Source organism: Heteronotia binoei, chromosome 8, assembly GCF_032191835.1.
Source record: "Heteronotia binoei isolate CCM8104 ecotype False Entrance Well chromosome 8, APGP_CSIRO_Hbin_v1, whole genome shotgun sequence".
Lineage (NCBI taxonomy): Eukaryota > Metazoa > Chordata > Lepidosauria > Squamata > Gekkonidae > Heteronotia > Heteronotia binoei.
The window spans coordinates 126,990,465-127,009,066 of record NC_083230.1 but is presented as its reverse complement, the minus strand read 5'-3'; the positions used below and the strand labels follow the sequence as shown (position 1 = coordinate 127,009,066).

The following is an 18,602-nucleotide window of genomic DNA, read 5'->3' as shown; positions in this document are numbered from 1 at the left end:
TCAAACCTGGTTCTCCCAGATAAGAGAGCTCTGGCTGACCCAAGGCCATTCCAGCAGCTGCAAGTGGGGGAGTGGGGAATCAAACCCGGTTCTCCCAGATAAGAGAGCTGTGGCTGACCCAAGGCCATTCCAGCAGCTGCAAGTGGAGCAGTGGGGAATCAAACCCGGTTCTCCCAGATAAGAGAGCTCTGGCTGACCCAAGGCCATTCCAGCAGCTGCAAGTGGAGGAGTGGGGAATCAAACCCGGTTCTCCCAGATAAGAGAGCTGTGGCTGACCCAAGGCCATTCCAGCAGCTGCAAGCGGAGGAGTGGGGAATCAAACCCGGTTCTCCCAGATAAGAGAGCTCTGGCTGACCCAAGGCCATTCCAGCAGCTGCAAGCGGAGGAGTGGGGAATCAAACCCGGTTCTCCCAGATAAGAGAGCTCTGGCTGACCCAAGGCCATTCCAGCAGCTGCAAGTGGAGGAGGGGGGAATCAAATCTGGTTCTCCCAGATAAGAGTCCTTGCACTTAACTACTACAGCAAACTTGTACACTAAGCAGGTGAACGCATAAATAGGCAGGACCTGGGTGCACTTCCTGTAACGTGTGAATGGGGCTCCTACCCGTGGACTTCTCCCAGTGCCTCCAAAGTTCTCTTGAAGTCGCTGTCACGCTCCTTCAGTTTGCGTTGCCTGCGGTTTCATCATCTCGCTTTAATACATTCCTGGCGTTCGAGGGCTTTGGGGCCAGTGGGTATTTGTATCTGGCAGCTGCGGTGTTGTTTGCTCGCTCGGCCGTGCAGCGGTGTGAGGGGGGGGGGTGCCCCGCCTCCCGTTACTTAGCATCCTCTTCTCTCCTGCCGCTCTTCGCCTTGTTTACCTGAGCCCTTCTGATTCCCCACAGGTGCGCAAATACAAGAGCATGATCCTGGAAGACCTGGAGTCAGCTCTATTGGAACACGCACCTGCGCCACAGGAGGTTAACTCCGAACTGCCCCCTCTCACCATCGACGGCATCCCAGTCTCTGTGGACAAGATGACCCAGGTAAGCAACCGAAAGAAAAGGGGCAGTTTCGAGGGGAGGGAAAGCAGCGAAGGAGAGCTCTGGAAACGTCTCGGGCTTTTTGTTGGTTTCTTTCCAGCCGAGATTCGTTTGCTCTCTGTTACAGGCACGCAGCTCCTCGGAGACGCGTCTAATTCTTTCTCCCCAGGGCGACTCTGGCAAACGGTTCTGGAGAAGGTGCGCCCGTTAACACCACCCGGGGGAGGATAGCAATCGCAGGTCGCATCGTCAAAACCGTTCGCCTGCTTGAGTAGCTTTGTAGAGAGAAGCAGAAAAACATCGCCGCCTGCTCCCACACGGCCGGCCGTGTTCCCTCTAAGCTGAGTGGGCGTGAGCCGGCTCACACATTTTCAGCCTCCGGCTCACACATTTTTGCCTTCGCTCAGGAAGAATGACCCCAGAGCACGATAATTTATGCAGTAGCTCGCCACTTTAATACCAGTAGTTCACAGCTTTAATGCCAGAAAGGTTCCTTTCCTTGGCCATGACGACCTGGCAACTGCGATTCATGCAACGGTCACCTCGAGATTGGACTACTGCAACGCTCTCTACTTGGGGCTGCCTTTGTTGCGAACCCGGACGCTTCAGCTAGTGCAGAACGCGGCTGCTAGGCTGCTAATGGGGCGGCCCAAGTGGGAGCACATACAGCCAGCGCTGCAGGAACTGCACTGGTTACCAATAGTGTACCACAAGGGTGGCCAATGGTAGCTCTCCAGATTTTTTTTTTGCCTACAACTCCCATCAGCCCCAGCCAGCATGGCCAATGGCTGGGGCTGATGGGAGTTGTAGGCAAAAAAAAACAAAACATCCGGAGAGCTACCGTTGGCCACCCCTGGCCGGATTCGTTACAAAGTGCTGGTTATTACCTTTAAACCCTCTATGGCCGAGGACCCATTTACCTGAGGGACCGTCTGTCCCCACACGTTCCCCAGAGAGTACTAAGATCTGGATCTCAACATCTCCTCGTGATCCCCAGGCTGAAAGAGGCGAGACTGTCAACCACCAGGGACTGGGCCTTTTCAGTGGCGGCCCCCTCCTGGTGGAATCAATTGCCGGAAGAGGTTAGGGCCTTGCGGGACCTCGCTCAGTTCCGCAAGGCCTGTAAGACCTCTCTCTTCCGGCAAGCCTTCAGCCGACCGTAGGAGGATTCTGGAACAGCTGTTGTCCTGCGAATAGGAGTAACGTCTGATTTGTTAGCACCAACCGTAGATTGTTTCAACTTGTACTGTTTAATGGTTTTATTGATTTTATGGCTGCGATCATAGTATGCTATGATTTCATGTAAGCCGTCCTGAGCCCGCCTCGGCGGGGAGGGCGGGGCATAAATAAAATTAAACATAAACATTAAACAACATGAACAGTAGCTCACAACTTGAATGCCAGGAGCTCACAAAGTAGAATTTTTGCTTACAAGACTCTGCAGCTTAGAGGGAACATTGAGATACAGAGTCATCAGCAAGACAGCCAGTTTGGTGTAGTGGTGAAGTGTGTGGGTATAGAGGCTGCCTCTATCAGTGGAGGCCCCCCCTCGGTCACCATAACTGATAGCCATCAATGGACTTCTCCAGGAGAGCCAGTTTAGTGTTTTGGTCAGGGGTGGAATTCTAGCAGGAGCTCCTTTGCATATTAGGCCACACACCCCTGATGTGGCCAATCCTCCAAGAGCTTACAAAAAAAGAGCCTTGTCAGCTCTTGGAGGATTGGCTCCATCGGGGGGTATGGTCTAATACGCAAAGGAGCTCCTGCTAGAATTCTACCCCTGGTTGTGGTGAAGTGCACAGACTCCTATCTGGGAGAACCGAGTTTTATTCCCCACTCCTCCCCTTGCACTTGCTGATGTGACTTTGAGTCACAGAGCTGTTCCTCTCTAGAACAGTTTCTGTCAGAGCTCTCTCAGCCCCACCTCCCTCACACGCAGTGTCCCCTCTAAACTGTGGAGTCTTGTGAGCAAAAGTTCTGCTCTGTGAGCTACCGGCATTAAAGCTGTGAGCCTCTGCATCAATTTGTTTGCTCTGGGGGCCATCTTTCCTGAGCTGAGAGAAAAGTGGGTGACCTGGAGGCTAAAAAACTGTGAGCTAGCTCACACTAACTCAGCTTAGAGGGAACACTGCTCCCTGGGTGTCTGTTGTGGGGAGGGGAAAGGAAAGGAGACTGTAAGCCAATCTGAGACTCCTTAGGGTAGTGAAGAGCAGAGTATAAATCCAATCACCTCCTCCTCCTGTTTCTCCTCATCATCTTCCTCCTCAAATTTCCCCCCCCCCTTCTAAAGCCACCTGGGTTTGTGGCCATCCCTACTTCCACTAGTAGAGAGCCAGTTTGGTGCAGTGGTTAAGTACGCAGGATCTAATTCGGGAGAACTGGGTTTAATTCCCCACATCTCCTCCTCGTGCACCTGCTGGAGTGACCTTGGGTGAGTCACAGTTCTTGAAAGAGCTCTCTTAGCCCCAGCCTAGAAAAAGCATTTGTGAAACGAGAGATGGAGCGCCGACGCTTTGAAAGCTGAATCCATGGAAGGTTGAATCATATGAATTGTTGAGGAAGATTCCCCTTGGATATGCAGAATACTTGGATTGGACATATGTAGTTTTTGAGAACACTGCGATTCTTGGTTCTTGGTGTATGAGAACATAAGAGAAGCCACGTTGGATCAGGCCAGTGGCCCATTCAGTCCAACACTCTGTGTCACATAAGAGAAGCCATCTTGGAACAGGTCAGTGGCCCATCCAGTCCAACACTCTGTGTCACAGTGGCCAATATATGTGTGTGTGTGTGTGTTAGAGAGAGAGAGCGAGAGAGAGAGAGAGATACATTTACATAAATATATATATATAAAAACTGTGGCTAATAGCCACTGATGGACCTCTGCTCCATATTTTTATCCAATCCCCTCTTGAAGCTGGCTATGCTTGTAGCCGCCACCACCTCCTGTGGCTGTGAATTCCACATGTTAATCACCCTTTGGGTGAAGAAGGACGTCCTTTTATCCATTTTAACCTGACTGCTCAGCAATTTCATTGAATGCCCACAAGTTCTTGGATTGTGAGAAAGGGAGAAAAGTACTTCTTTCTCTACTTTCTCCATCCCATGCATTATCTTGTAAACCTCTGTCATGTCACCTTGCAGTCGACGTTTCTCCAAGCTAAATGCCCCAAGCTTTTTAACTTTTCTTCATAGGGAAAGTGTTCCAAACCTTTAATCATTCTAGTTGCCCTTTTTTTGGTCACATGTTCCTAACATTATAAGGAGCCAGTTTGGTGTAGTGGTTAAGTGTGCAGACTCTTATCTGGGAGAACTGGGTTTGATTCTCCACTCCTCCACTTGGAAGCTGCTGGAATGGGCTTGAGTCAGCCAGAGCTCTCACAGAGCTGTTTGGTGTAGTGGTTAAGTGTGCGGACTGCTCACAGCTGCTGGAATGGCCTTGGGTCAGCCATAGCTCTCTTATCTGGGAGAACCGGGTTTGATTCCCCACTTCTCCACTTGCACCTGCTGGAATGGCCTTGGGTCAGCCAGAGCTCTCTTATCTGGGAGAACCGGGTTTGATTCCCCACTCCTCTACTTGCAGCTGCTGGGATGGCCTTGGGTCAGCCATAGCTCTCTTATCTGGGAGAATCGAGTTTGATTCCCCACTCCTCTGCTTGCAGCTGCTGGAATGGCCTTGGGTCAGCCAGAGCTCTCTTATCTGGGAGAACCGGGTTTGATTCCCCCCTCCTCCACTTGCAGCTGCTGGAATGGCCTTGGGTCAGCCAGAGCTTTGGCAGAGGTTGTCCTTGAAAGGGCAGCTGCTGTGAGAGTCCTCTCAGCCCCACCCACCTCACAGGGTGTCTGTTATGGGGGAGGGACATAAAGGAGATTGAGACTCGAGTGGAGGGTGGAATATAAATTCAATGTCTTCTTCTTCTTACCTACTAAAAAATAAAATACCAACCTACTAAAGTATAACTGCCCAAAATTGCTGGATCCCTCTCTTTCCCGCAGTCACTGCAATCACAGTAATTTTATAAGATGATGGAGGCCATAAAGACTATCTCTGAGATTCACAAAACAGATTCTTGTCGAGAGGCAAGATGGGGACTTCAAAGAGCTCGTTTGGCTAACAAGAAAAGCTGTGGCAGATTTGCCTAACCGGTTAATGCAAAAAACCCACCAAAACCCTCTGCAGCTTATCTTGCGTTCCTAGGACACACAAGGGTACCTGAAGCTGCCTGATACTGAATCAGACCCTTGGTCCATCAAGGTCTTTACTGTCAACTCAGACTGAATATAAGAACAGAAAAGAAGCCATGTTGGGTCAGGCCAATGGCCCATCCATTCCAACACTCTAAATCACATAAGAGCATAAGAGAAGCCATTTTGGATCAGGCCAGTGGCCCATCCAGTCCAACACTCTGAATCACATAAGAACATAAGAGAAGATGTGTTGGATCAGGCCAATGGCCCATCCAGTCCAGCACTCTGTGTCACATAAGAACATAAGAGAAGCCATGTTGGATCAGGACAATGGCCCATCCAGTCCAACACTCTGTGTCACATAAGAACATAAGAGAAGCCTTGTTGGATCAGGCCAATGGCCCATCCAGTCCAACACTCTGTGTCACATAAGAACATAAGAGGAGCCATGTTGGATCAGGCCAGTGGCCCATCCAGTTCAACACTCTGCATCACATTAAGAACATAAGGCCTGATCCATCATGGCTTCTCTTATGTTCTTTTGTGACACAAAGTGTTGGACTGGATGGGCCATTGGCCTGTTCCAACATGGCTTCTCTTATGTTCTTATATCTGGGGCAATGATGCACTGTATTCTTGGTGCTTGGGGGGGGCAATGGTGGGAGGGCTTCCGGAATTCTGGCCCCACCGGTGGACTTCCTGTTGGCACCTGGGGCTTTTTTTAGCTACTGTGTGACGCTGGCCTGATCCAACATGGTTTCTCTTATGTTCTTATGGTCCACATGTCCCCATAAGCCAGATGAGGATCAAACGCTGCCCAGGTGTATATTTGCTCATCTGCCCCACAGCTCCCCGAGGCATCTGGCTTCCTGCAGGTGGCTATACAAACCACTGGGCAACGGAGAGCAGGGGTGGCCCAGGACGGGTGGAATCTGCCTTGGGTAAAGAGCTGCCGGCTCAGTGCCTCGTTTCCAGATGGATTAATTAGCGGTCCTCGGGAGCCGAGAGGCTCGAGCTGCTGCTGCTCGTCAGGGCCGCGGCAGGCGCCACCAGGGAGGCAATCAACGGCTGAGTAGCATCTCTGCCTGCCCGAGCGGCGGGCCCTGCCAATTACCAGCCCTGCAGGAACACGGCTCTCCTCTTCCTCACGCTCCAGCAGTCGCAGAGCCAACAAACATCGGCTGCCGGCAGAGCCTGGCGATGAATCGACGAGTCTGGCCTGGCTCCACCCTCAGTCGCGGCCTGTCGGTCCATGGGTAGGTTTGCCAACCCCCTGGTTAAGAACATAAGAGAAGCCATGTTGGATCAGGCCAACGGCCCACCCAGTCCAACACTCTGTGTCACATAAGAACATAAGAGAAGCCATGTTGGATCAGGCCAATGGCCCACCCAGTCCAACACTCTGTGTCACACAGTGGCAAAAAATTTTATATACACACATACACTGTGGCTAATAGCCACTGATGGACCTGAGCTCCATATATTTATCTAAACCCTTCTTGAAGGTGGCTATACTTGTGGCCGCCACCACCTCCTGTGGCAGTGAATTCCACATGTTAATCACCCTTTGGGTGAAGAAGTACTTCCTTTTATCCGTTTTAACCTGTCTGCTCAGCAATTTCATCGAATGCCCACGAGTTCTTGTATTGTGAGAAAGGGAGAAAAGTACTTCTCTCTCTACTTTCTCCATCCCATGCATTATCTTGTAAACCTCTATCATGTCACCCCGCAGTCGACGTTTCTCCAAGCTAAAGAGTCCCAAGCGTTTCAACCTTTCTTCATAGGGAAGGTGCTCCAGCGGGGAGAGCAAAGCAAAGGCTTGCAGGGTGACCAGTCCTCTCAATGAAGCACTCTCAAGGCACTTAAAGACGTATCACGATTAGTTCGATAAAAATACCACAAGCCTACATATGAATTCTCTCATACCAAAGTACTTATAACGTCAGGAAGTGTGACCGCACGCCAAGAACCAGGAATCCCAGTGTTCTCATAATACTACAAATGTCCAATCCAAGTATTCTGCATATCCAAGGGGAAGAAGAAGACCGCAGATTTATACTCCGCCCTTCTCTCTGAATCAGAGACTCAGAGTGGCTCCTATATCTTCTCCCCCCACCACAAGAGACACCCTGTGAGACGGGTGGGGCTGAGAGGGCTCTCACAGCAGCTGCCCTTTCAAGGACAACTCCTACAAGAGCTATGGTTGACCCAAGGCCATCCCAGCAGCTGCAAGTAGGTAGGCATTCAAAGGAGTAAGCAATTCGCATATCAAAAGTAATGTTCAAAGTGACCCTCAGAGACAGCTGGGTGTTCCATTTAAGTGGCAGGCGTCACGTGACCGGCATAAGCTGCTTGGTCCAAGAGGCTGACGAAGGCAGATCATGAGAAGGAGGGCCTCAGCAGGGCTTAGTTCTCACGGCTCTTTCTTAACACGCCCAGAGAAATGTTGATTACCACTTTGGGGTCAGTCAGAAATTTATCACCAGGCCAGTTTGGTTAGAGATCTGGAGGTTTTTGGCATCTTCTGGGTATGGAGCAGGGGTCACCGGGGGTGTACGTATGGGAGGGAGGCATTTGTGAAGTTCCTGCATTGTGCAGGGGGGGTGGATTAGATAATAATAATAATAATAATAATAATAAATTTTATTTCTATCCCGCCCTCCCCACCTTAGCGGGCTCAGGGCGGCTAACAGCATATTACAAAACATACAGTGATATTATAAAAACATTTAAATCCAACAATATAAAACATCAACAATAAAACTACTAACATTAAAAACCAGTTCAATGATATAATTATTCTGCGGTGTGAATCTTCAGACCGCATTGGCCCTAGAGCAGCGTGCCCTCTAAGCTGTAGAGTCTTGTGAGCAAAAAATCTACTTTTGTGAGCCACTGGCATTACCGTTGTGAGCTGCTGCATAACTTAGTGTGCTCTGGGGTCCTCCTTCCTGAGCGAAGACAAAAAGGTGTGAGCTGGAGGCTAAGAACCTGTGAGCTGGCTCACGCTAACTCAGCTTAGAGGGAACACTGGTTACAAGCAACGTTCCCTCTAAGCTGCAGAGCCTTGTGAGCAAAAATTCTACTTTTGTGAGCCACTGGCATAACCGTTGTGAGCCGCTGCATAACTTAGTGTGCTCTGGGGGTCATCCTTCCTGAGCGAAGACAAAAAGGTGTGAGCTGGAGGCTAAGAACCTGTGAGCTGTCTCACACTCACTCAGCTGAACATATGAAGCTGCCTTATACTGAATCAGACCCTCGGTCCATCAAAGTCAGTATTGTCTTCTCAGACTGGCAGCGGCTCTCCAGGGTCTCAAGCTGAGGTTTTTCACACCTATTTGCCTAGACCCTTTTTTGGAGATGCCGGGGACTGAACCTGGGACCTTCTGCTTCCCAAGCAGATGCTCTACCACTGAGCCACCGTCCCTCCCCAAAGGGAATGAGAGGGAATGCTACCCTGGTGGTCCCTTCCAACTCTATGATTCCGTGAAGCGTGAGGAGAGGAGAAGCTAAGTAGATGAGTAGGTCGTTAAACAAGCGTAAAGGAAGACCCAAGTAATGGCACCCTTACCGTTGTCGGAATGGTGGGAAAGGGGACTACTTAAATATATTGCACTTTCAGACATTCAGCTTTGCTCAGATCATGAATGAGACGTTAGTCTCCAAGCTCACCGTGTCTCAGGATCGTAGCCCTTGTGAATAAGTATACTCTGCAAAGTTGTGACTCCTCTCTGGGACTAGCCTGTGTGTTATGAAGTCCCAAGACAACTCCAAAAATTGCGCTCCCAATTTCACTTCTCCGACTTTCAGCTTCGATAGAAGAAAGCAGTACCGGAGTATAACATTCATGACATCAGGTCGTAAGGGCTGGTCGTGCTATCATGCGGGGATGGCCAAACTTGCTTCACATTAAGAGAATAAATGTGAGATGTTTGAGAACAGGAAGGAAGGAAGGAAGGGAAGGGATGAGGAAGTGAGGAGGGAGGGAGAGGTGGAAAGAAAGCAATTTTAACTTTAAATGCCTTCTCCAAGCCACCAGCTGGCTCGGAAAAGTGATTTGAAGAGAGGAATGCTTTTCCCAAGCCGACCAGGGCGGTGGGGGCTTCGAGAGCTGCACAATATGTGTGAAAAAGCCACAAGTAGCTCCCATGCTACAGGTTGACCACTCCTCCATAATGTGACATATGAAACTCTGGTACTGAATCAGACCGTCAATCCATCAAGGTCAATATTATTTACTCAGACTGGCATCGGCTCTCCAGGGTCTCAAGCTGAGGTCTTTCCCATCTCCTGCTGCCTGGTCCTTTTTACTGGAGATGCTGGGGATTGAACCTGGGACCTTCTGCATGCTGAGCAGATGCTCTGCCACTGAGCCACAGCCCCACTTCATGGCTCTCCAAGGTCTCAGGCTGAGGTCTTTCCCATCACCTCCTGCTAAGTCCTTTTTACTGGAGATGCTGGGGATTAAACCTGGGACCTTCTGCATGTCAAGCAGAGACTCTCCCACTGAGCCACAGCCCCACTTCATGGCTCTCCAGGGTCTCAGGCCGAGGTCTTTCCCATCCCCTTCTGCCTGGTCCTTTTAACTGGAGATGCTGGGGATTGAACCTGGGACCTCTTGCATGCTGAGCAGATGCTCTGCCACTGAGCTGCAGTCCCACATCATGGCTCTCCAGGGTCTCAGGCTGAGGTCTTTCCCATCTCCTGCTGCCTGGTCCTTTTTACTGGAGATGCTGGGGATTGAACCTGGGACCTCTTGCATGCTGAGCAGATGCTCTGCCACTGAGCTGCAGTCCCACATCATGGCTCTCCAAGGTCTCAGGCTGAGGTCTTTCCCATCACCTCCTGCTAAGTCCTTTTTACTGGAGATGCTGGGGATTGAACCTGGGACCTCTTGCATGCTGAGCAGATGCTCTGCCACTGAGCCGCAGCCCCACTTCATGGCTCTCCAAGGTCTCAGGCTGAGGTCTTTCCCATCACCTCCTGCTAAGTCCTTTTTACTGGAGATGCTGGGGATTAAACCTGGGACCTTCCTCATGCTGAGCAGATGCTCTGCCACTGAGCCACAGCCCCACTTCATGGCTCTCCAGGGTCTCAGGCTGAGGTCTTTCCCATCTCCTGCTGCCTGGTCCTTTTTACTGGAGATGCTGGGGATTGAACCTGGGACCTCTTGCATGCTGAGCAGATGCTCTGCCACTGAGCCACAGCCCCAATACATGGCTCTCCAAGGTCTCAGGCTGAGGTCTTTCCCATCACCTCCTGCTAAGTCCTTTTTACTGGAGATGCTGGGGATTAAACCTGGGACCTTCCTCATGCTGAGCAGATGCTCTGCCACTGAGCCACAGCCCCACTTCATGGCTCTCCAGGGTCTCAGGCTGAGGTCTTTCCCATCTCCTGCTGCCTGGTCCTTTTTACTGGAGATGCTGGGGATTGAACCTGGGACCTCTTGCATGCTGAGCAGATGCTCTGCCACTGAGCCACAGCCCCAATACATGGCTCTCCAGGGTCTCAGGCTGAGGTCTTTCCCATCACCTCCTGCTAAGTCCTTTTTACTGGAGATGCTGGGGATTGAACCTGGGACCTTCCTCATGCTGAGCAGATGCTCTGCCACTGAGCCACAGCCCCACTTCATGGCTCTCCAGGGTCTCATGTCGAGGTCTTTCCCACTCCTACTGCCTGGTCCTTTTACCTGGAGATGCCGAGCAGATGCTTCATCACTGAGCAACCCCTCCCCCCCCCACATGCACACTTGAGTCAAGACCAAGCCACAAGAGCTGTCTTTGTTCTCATGCGGAGACCCAGACTCTGCTCGGTGGAGCCGATTGCTCTGGACGAAGTCTCCTTTACAATGTCTTGTGATCTTGAACAAACCACTCTGCTTCTGCAGGTTTTAAACTTTCACCCCCTTCTCTTTTGGATTCTCCAGGCGCAGCTGCGAGCGTTCATCCCTGAAATGCTGAAGTACTCAACGGGTCGTGGGAAGCCAGGCTGGGGGAAGGAGAGCTGCAAGCCGGTTTGGTGGCCGGAGGACATCCCGTGGGCCAATGTTCGCAGTGACGTCCGGACGGAGGAACAGAAGCAACGGGTGTGTGTTGAGCGGTACCTTGATACGGCAAATTCTCTGCACGTTTGAGGCTGGGCTGGGTGTGACCTGTGTTGAGATTTAGTATAGCAGTGGAAGACAGAAGGACCAGCTCTTCTTCCATTATTTGGGGGGGAGGTGGTCCCCAGCAGTGTTCCCTCTAAACTGAGTTAGCATAAGTAGCATAAGTACATAAGAGAAGCCCTGTTGGATCAAGCCAATGGCCCATCCAGTCCAACACTGTTTCACATAAGAACAGAAGAGAAGCCATGTTGGATCAGGCCAATGGCCCATCCAGTCCAACACTCTGTGTCACATAAGAACATAAGAGAAGCCATATTGGATCAGGCCAATGGCCCATCCAGTCCAACACTCTGTGTCACATAAGAACAGAACAGAAGCCATGTTGGATCAGGCCAGTGGCCCATCCAGTCCAACACTGAGTCACATAAGAACATATGAGAAACCATGTTGGATCAGGCTAGTAGCCCATCCAGCAACACTGTGTCATACAGTGCCAAGAAAAAACCCCAGTTGCCATCAGGAGGTCTGTCAGTGGGGCCAGGTCACTAGAAGCCTTCCCACTGTGCCCCCCAAGCACCCAGAATATAGAGCATCACTGCCGCAGACAGAGTTCCAACGATAAGCTGTGGCTAAGAGCCACTGATGGACCTCTGCCCCAGATGTTTATCCAATCCCCCCTTGAAGCTGGCTATGCTTGTAGCTGCCACCACCTCCTGTGGCAATGAGCTCACAGATTTTTAGCCTCCAGCTCACACATTTTTGTCTTCACTCAGGAAGGATGACCCCAGAGCACAATAATTCATGCAGGCGCTCACAACTTTAATGCCAGTAGCTCACAAAGTCAATTTTTTGCTCATAAGACTGCTACTTAGAGGGAACATTGCTCCCCAGCCTTTTGGAACCTGTGGGCACCTTTGGAATTCTGACAGCAGGAATTCATTTGCATATTAGGCCATACCCCTGATGCCACCATTATTTCGCACAGGCCTTTTTTTGTAGAAAAGGCCTAGTAGGAATTCATTTGTATATTAGGCCACACCTCCTGATGCCACCATTGTTTCACACAGGCCTTTTTGTAGAAAAGGTCCATCAGGAATTCATTTGCATATTAGGCCACACCTCCAGATGCCACCATTGTTTCACACAGGCCTTTTTTATAGGAAAGGCCCAGCAGGAATTCATTGGCATATTAGGCCACACCTCCTGATGCCACCATTGTTTCACACTGGCCTTTTTTAATAGGAAAGGCCCAGCAGGAATTCATTTGGGTGAAGAAGGACTTCCTTTTATCCATTCTAACCCGACTGCTCAGCAATCACGGAGTACCCACAAGTTCTTCTATTGTGAGAAAGGGAGAAAAGGACTTCTTTCTCTACCTTCTTTATCCCATGCATAATCTTGTAAATCCCTATCATGTCACCTCTCAGCAGATATTTCCCCAAGCTAGTGTAGTGGTTAAGTGTGCGGACTCTTATAATAATAATAATAATAAACTTTTATTTATATCCCGCCCTTCCCGCCGGAGCAGGCTCAGGGCGGCTAACATGACATGGTATACCATGATTTATAAAACAATTTTAAAATACAATTAATACATACAGTTAAAACAGTTACATTAAATTACAGCTAAAATTAAGTTAAGGTGCTATTCAGTTGACGTATTTCGATGGCGAGATATCGCTTTCAGGGTTCCTCATATGCTTGCAGAAAGAGAGAGAACCAGGTTTGATTCCCCACTTCTCCACATGCACCTGCTGATGTGACCTTGAGTCAGTCACAAGTTCTCACAGAGCTGTTTTGCTCAGGAGCAGTTTCTGTCAGGGCTCTCTCAGGGCCATTGCAGAAGTTACGTAATTATTATTCATGCCACTTTCTAAAGCTTTGCCCAGTCGGACATAGGGCTTTTTTTTTGTAGCACACCCTAATAGCTAATCTTCCAAGAGCTTACAAAAAAGAGCTTTGTAAATTCTTGGAGGATGGGCTACATCAGGGGGTGTGACCTAATATGCAAAGGAGCCCCTGCTAGAATCCTAACCTTGTTCACATGTAGCCAGTCCTCCTGGAGCTTACAGTAGTCCCTATACTGAGAGTTCTGTAAGCTCTTGGAGGATTGGCTACATCAGGGGTGTGTGGCCTGATATGCAAAGGAGTTGGAACATGTGGGTTTTGACGACCAATAAAATCTCTAACTGCGCCTCCTTTCTCCCCATCCGCTCCTCACCAGGTATCTTGGACACAGGCCTTACGGACGATCGTGAAGAACTGCTACAAGCAGCACGGGCGGGAGGACCTGCTGTACGCTTTCGAGGATCAGCAAACACAGCCAACGGCGGCGACACACAGCATCGCGCACTTGGTCCCGTCCCAGACCGTCGTCCAGACCTTCAGCAACCCCGACGGCACGGTCTCTCTCATCCAGGTGAGCGGGCACGGGGCTCGCTTTCTCCATGAAGAGGTACCAGGGAGACGGGGCAGCCAGCTCTTAAGGGGAGCAGTAGAACGGATGAGCAAAATGTCTTGTATGTCTGCTCACCCAATAGGGGCCTTGTCTTTATAGTGGCTCGCGTCACCCCACGGAGGGTGACAACGGGGTCCCGAAATCGTTGATGGGCTTTAGCTTCTATTAAGTGCCAACTAGTTTCGAGATACCTTAGAGCAGGGGTCCCCAACCCCCGGGGCGTGGGCCGGTCCCAGTGCGTGGCCTGTTAGTGACTGGGCCATGCGCTGTGTAATTATTTAATTATATATTACAGGGGTTGCCAACAGATGTTTGTTTGTTTTTTGCCTACAACTCCCATCAGCCCCAGCCAGCACGGCCAATGGCTGGGGCTGATGGGAGTTGTAGGCAAAAAAAATCTGGAGAGCTACCGTTGGCCAATGGCTGGGGCTGATGGGAGTTGTAGGCAAAAAACATCTGGAGAGCTACTGTTGGCCACCCCTGATATATTATAATGTAGTAATAATAATAATAAGACATTGGATTTATATCCCGCCCTCCACTCTGAATTTCAGAGTCTCAGAGTGGCTCACAAGCTCCTTTACCTTCCTCCCCCACAACAGACACCCTGTGTGGTGGGTGGGGCTGAGAGAGCTCTGACAAAAAACTGCCCTTTCAAGGACTGGCTGTGACCCAAGGTCATTCCGGCAGCTGCAAGTGGAGGAATGGGGAATCAAACCTGGTTCTCCTAGATAAGTGTCCACGCGCTTAACCACCACATCAAACTAATAGAAATAAAGTGCACAATTGTATAATCCCTAAACCATCGCCCTTACCCCCCAGTCTGTGGAAAAATTTTCTTCCACAAAACCAGTGCCTGGTGCCAAAAAAGTCGGGGACCACTGCCTTAGAGAACAAGATTTTTTTTTGGTGTGTGGGGGGGTGTGCGCTTTTGGTTTTTAAAACAGTTTTATTTAGTAACATATGGTAACAATATCTATTTCTTGTATCATGAATAACTTCTTTTTACCGTATCTATCCCATATATTACTTTCTAACCACCCCTCCCCCCGTTACTTGACCCCCGCCGGTGTTATTTACTTAAGATACTAATATTTAAAGGTACCCTTAACTAATAAAAACAAAAATTTATATCCTCCTTTCTTCTAATACTTAATCATTGTCAAAAATTGTCCAATGTCCTTTTATTTTCCACTTTTTCTACATATTTTCTAAACTTTTTCCACTCCATCTTAAAGAAATAAAGAAATAAGAAATAAGAAGTCATAGTCTCTTAAAGTTCTTGTTAATTTGTCCATTTCACTCCATGTCATAATAATAATAATAATAATAAATTATAACTTTTACAATCCAATCCCATTTCTCTGGTATTTTTTCTTGCTTCCACAACTGTGCATACAATGTCCTAGCAGCTGAAAGCAAGTACCAAATTATAGTTCTATCTTATTTTGGAAATTTTTCCATTTGTAATCACAACAGAAAAGTCTCTGCAACTCTCTTAAATTCATATCCCAAAATCCTAGAAATTTCTTGTTGAATCATCTGCCAATACTTTTTGCTCTTTCACAAGTCCACCACATATGGTAGAAAGAACCTTCATGTTTTTTACACTTCCAACGTCTATCTGGCATCTTATTGTTCATCTTTGCCAACTTTTTAGGAGTCATATACCATCTACACATCATTTTAAAACAGTTCTCTTTAATACTGTGACATGTCGAAAGCTTAATAGAATTCTTCCACAAATATTCCCAAATTTCCATCTGTATTTTTTTTATTTACATTAATGCCCATTTAATCATTTGAAACTTCACTACTTCATCTTCCGTAGACCATTTTAAAAGCCATTTATATAGTTTTGAAATTAATTTTTCATTATCTCCATGCAGAACTTTTTCCATTTCTGTTTGCTCTTTTCTTATTCCTTCAGTTTTAATATCATTTTCCACCAAGCTCTTTATTTGCTTTATCCACACTAAACAAACTGCTTCATGATATAATTTTAAATCTGGTAGTTGAAATCCTCCTCTCTCTTTTGCATCTGTTAAGATTTTCATTTTAATCCTTGGTTTCTTCCCAGCCCACACAAACTCTGAGATTTTTCTTTGCCATCTATTAAATTGTTTACTGTCTTTCACAATCGGAATAGTTTGAAACAGATACGTTATTCTTGGCAGAATATTTATTTTAATTGCAGCTATTCTGCCCAGCAATGACAAATTAAGTTTATTCCATTTTATCATACCTTCATCCATTTTACGCCATAGCTTCTCATAATTGTTTTTAAACAAATCAGTATTCTGCATTGTTATCTCCACACCCAAATATTTTACCTTAGAGGTAACCTCACAACCTGTTAATTTCTGCAGTTCCTTTTGTTTATTTACTTGCATATTTTTACATTGAAGTTTTGATTTTTCTTTATTAATATTAAGTCCCGCCAGTTCTCCATATTCTTGTATTTTAGCTAACAACAAAGGTGTTACTTGTATGGGGTTTTCATTTATAAACATCATATCATCTGCAAATGCTCTGTATTTATAAGTAAATCCTTTTACTTTTAATCCTTCTATTTCTTTGTCTTCTTGAATTTGCATCAGTAAAATTTCAAGAGTCATTATAAACAACAGTGGGGAAAGCAGACAGCCTTGTCTTGTACCTTTGCTAATTATCACGTCTTCTGTAAGATCTGCATTTTTGCATAGCCTTGCACGTTGTTCAGTATATATTGCTTTTATCATCCTTATAAAGTTTTCCCCCAACTCCATTTTCTCCATTATTGCAAACATAAAGTCCCGGTTTAAATTATCAAATGCTTTCTCTGCATCCGCAAAGAATAATGCTACTTCCTTTTCTGGATGTCTTTCATAATATTCTACAATATTTACAACAGTTCTAATATTGTCTCTTATTTGCCTTTTGAGGAGAAACCCTGCTTGATCCTCCTTTATAAAATTTATTAGATGTTGTTTAAGCCATACTGCCAATATCCTTGTATATATTTTATAATCGTTATTTAATAGTGAGATTGATCTATAATTTTTTACATTCATGTTGTCTCTGTCTTCTTTTGGAATCAACGAAATAACAGCTTCCTTCCATGTATTTGGTATTTTCCCTTTTATTCTTATCATGTTCATCAATTTCTGAAGTTTTGGTATTAATTCCTCTTTGAAGGTTTTTAAAAATTTAGCTGTATATCCATCTGGCCCAGGTGCTTTTCCATTTTTCATTGCATTAATTGCTGCTTCAATTTCTATTTTTTCAATTGGGTCATTCAAAACTTTTTTCATATTTTCTGTTAAGGGTGCTATTTTAATATTTTGTAAATACGCTTCCAACTTTTCTTTCTTTATTTTAACACCCTTAAATAATTTGGCATAATACTTAAAGAATTCTCTCTTTATTCCTTCTTGATCTACCACCTCTCTTCCATCAGCCACAATTTTATTAATAATTTTGCTTTCTCTCTTTTTTTTTTCAGTTGCCAGGCCAAATATTTTCCAGGTTTATTTGCTCCCTCAAAAGATTTCTGCTGTAATCTTTTCAGATTCCATTCCAGTTCTTTATTTAACAAATGTCTCATTTGTGTTTGTAATATTGTAATCTCCCTCATAATTTTCTTTTTTCCTGGCCTTTTTCTCAGTTCCCCTTCTTTTTTCTTTATTTCATTTTGAATGTCCAACATCTGTTTTTCTTTTGCCCTCTTGTCTTTATTATTCAATGTAATCAATATTCCTCTCATTACTGCTTTATAAGCATCCCACACAGTCTAAAATTCTATATCTTCATTATCGTTTATTTGGAAGAAAGCTTTCGTTTCATTTTCTAGAGATGTCACTATTTCTTTATTCTGTAGTAAATCTTCATTTAATCGCCATCTTCTCAATATTTTAGACAATTTTGTAATCTACATTATTGGATTATGATCAGCCCCTATTTTAGGTAAAATCTCTATTTTCTTTGTTATGAGGCCTAAATCCTTAGTGCCCCACAACATGTCAATTTTGGAAAAAGTATGTCTTGCTGAAAAAAAGGTATAGTCCCGCTCTTCAGGGTTAAATTTCCTCCATATATCTTTCAGATTTTCTTGTTTGACCAATTAAAAAAAAAGACTTTGGCAATTTTCCTTCCTTATTATTTTTTTCCCCCAGACCTCTCCAGTGTGTTCTTAATTGTTCCATTAAAGTCCCCCATTATCAAAACTTGATCATATGTCACTTCATCAAATTGTTGTATAATGTCTGAAAAAAGCATCTTTTGCTCCATTTGGTGCATACAATCCCAATAACAACATTTTTTTTGCATTTAATATTATTTCTACCGCTACAAATCTTCCATTTTTATCTTTAAACACTAATTTCGGATCCAATTCTTGTTTAATATAAAAAATCACTCCCCTTTTCTTCTGTTCAGCCAATGAATGAAATTCTTGTCCCAATTGCTTATTCCATAAAAATTTGTAATCCTTTTGTTTGATATGTACTTCTTGTAAACAAATTATATTACAATTTTGCTTTTTAATCCAGTGAAATGTTGCCTTTCTTTTTTGTGGTTAATTTAGTCCATTTATATTCCAAGATAATAACTTGTAATCCATCATGGTGCAGATTCTTTATGTTCTTCATAAAATCCACACAGTTCCTGTGTATTTGTAATTGTAATCCTTCTTCCTTGAAGTTCAAAGCTCAAACCTTCAGGTATTAACCATCTATACCTCATTTCATTGTCCCGTATTTTTCTGTCAATTTCTTATATGCTCTTCTGTCATTTATCACTTGTCTTGGCAACTCCTTCATAATTCTTACTTTGCTGCCTCCCACTATCA

General features: G+C 46.2%; 1 protein-coding gene across 1 annotated transcript in view; it reads left to right on the top strand.

The window, feature by feature from the left end:
* NRF1 (nuclear respiratory factor 1) overlaps nt 1–18,602 on the top strand; it is a 162,913-nt gene that overhangs the window by 56,533 nt on the left and 87,778 nt on the right. Inside the window, exons 5-7 of the mRNA XM_060245979.1 lie at nt 885–1,025; nt 11,137–11,295; nt 13,541–13,735. Coding sequence (XP_060101962.1) covers nt 885–1,025; nt 11,137–11,295; nt 13,541–13,735 — 495 coding nt within the window. The remainder of the gene's footprint in view (nt 1–884; nt 1,026–11,136; nt 11,296–13,540; nt 13,736–18,602) is intronic.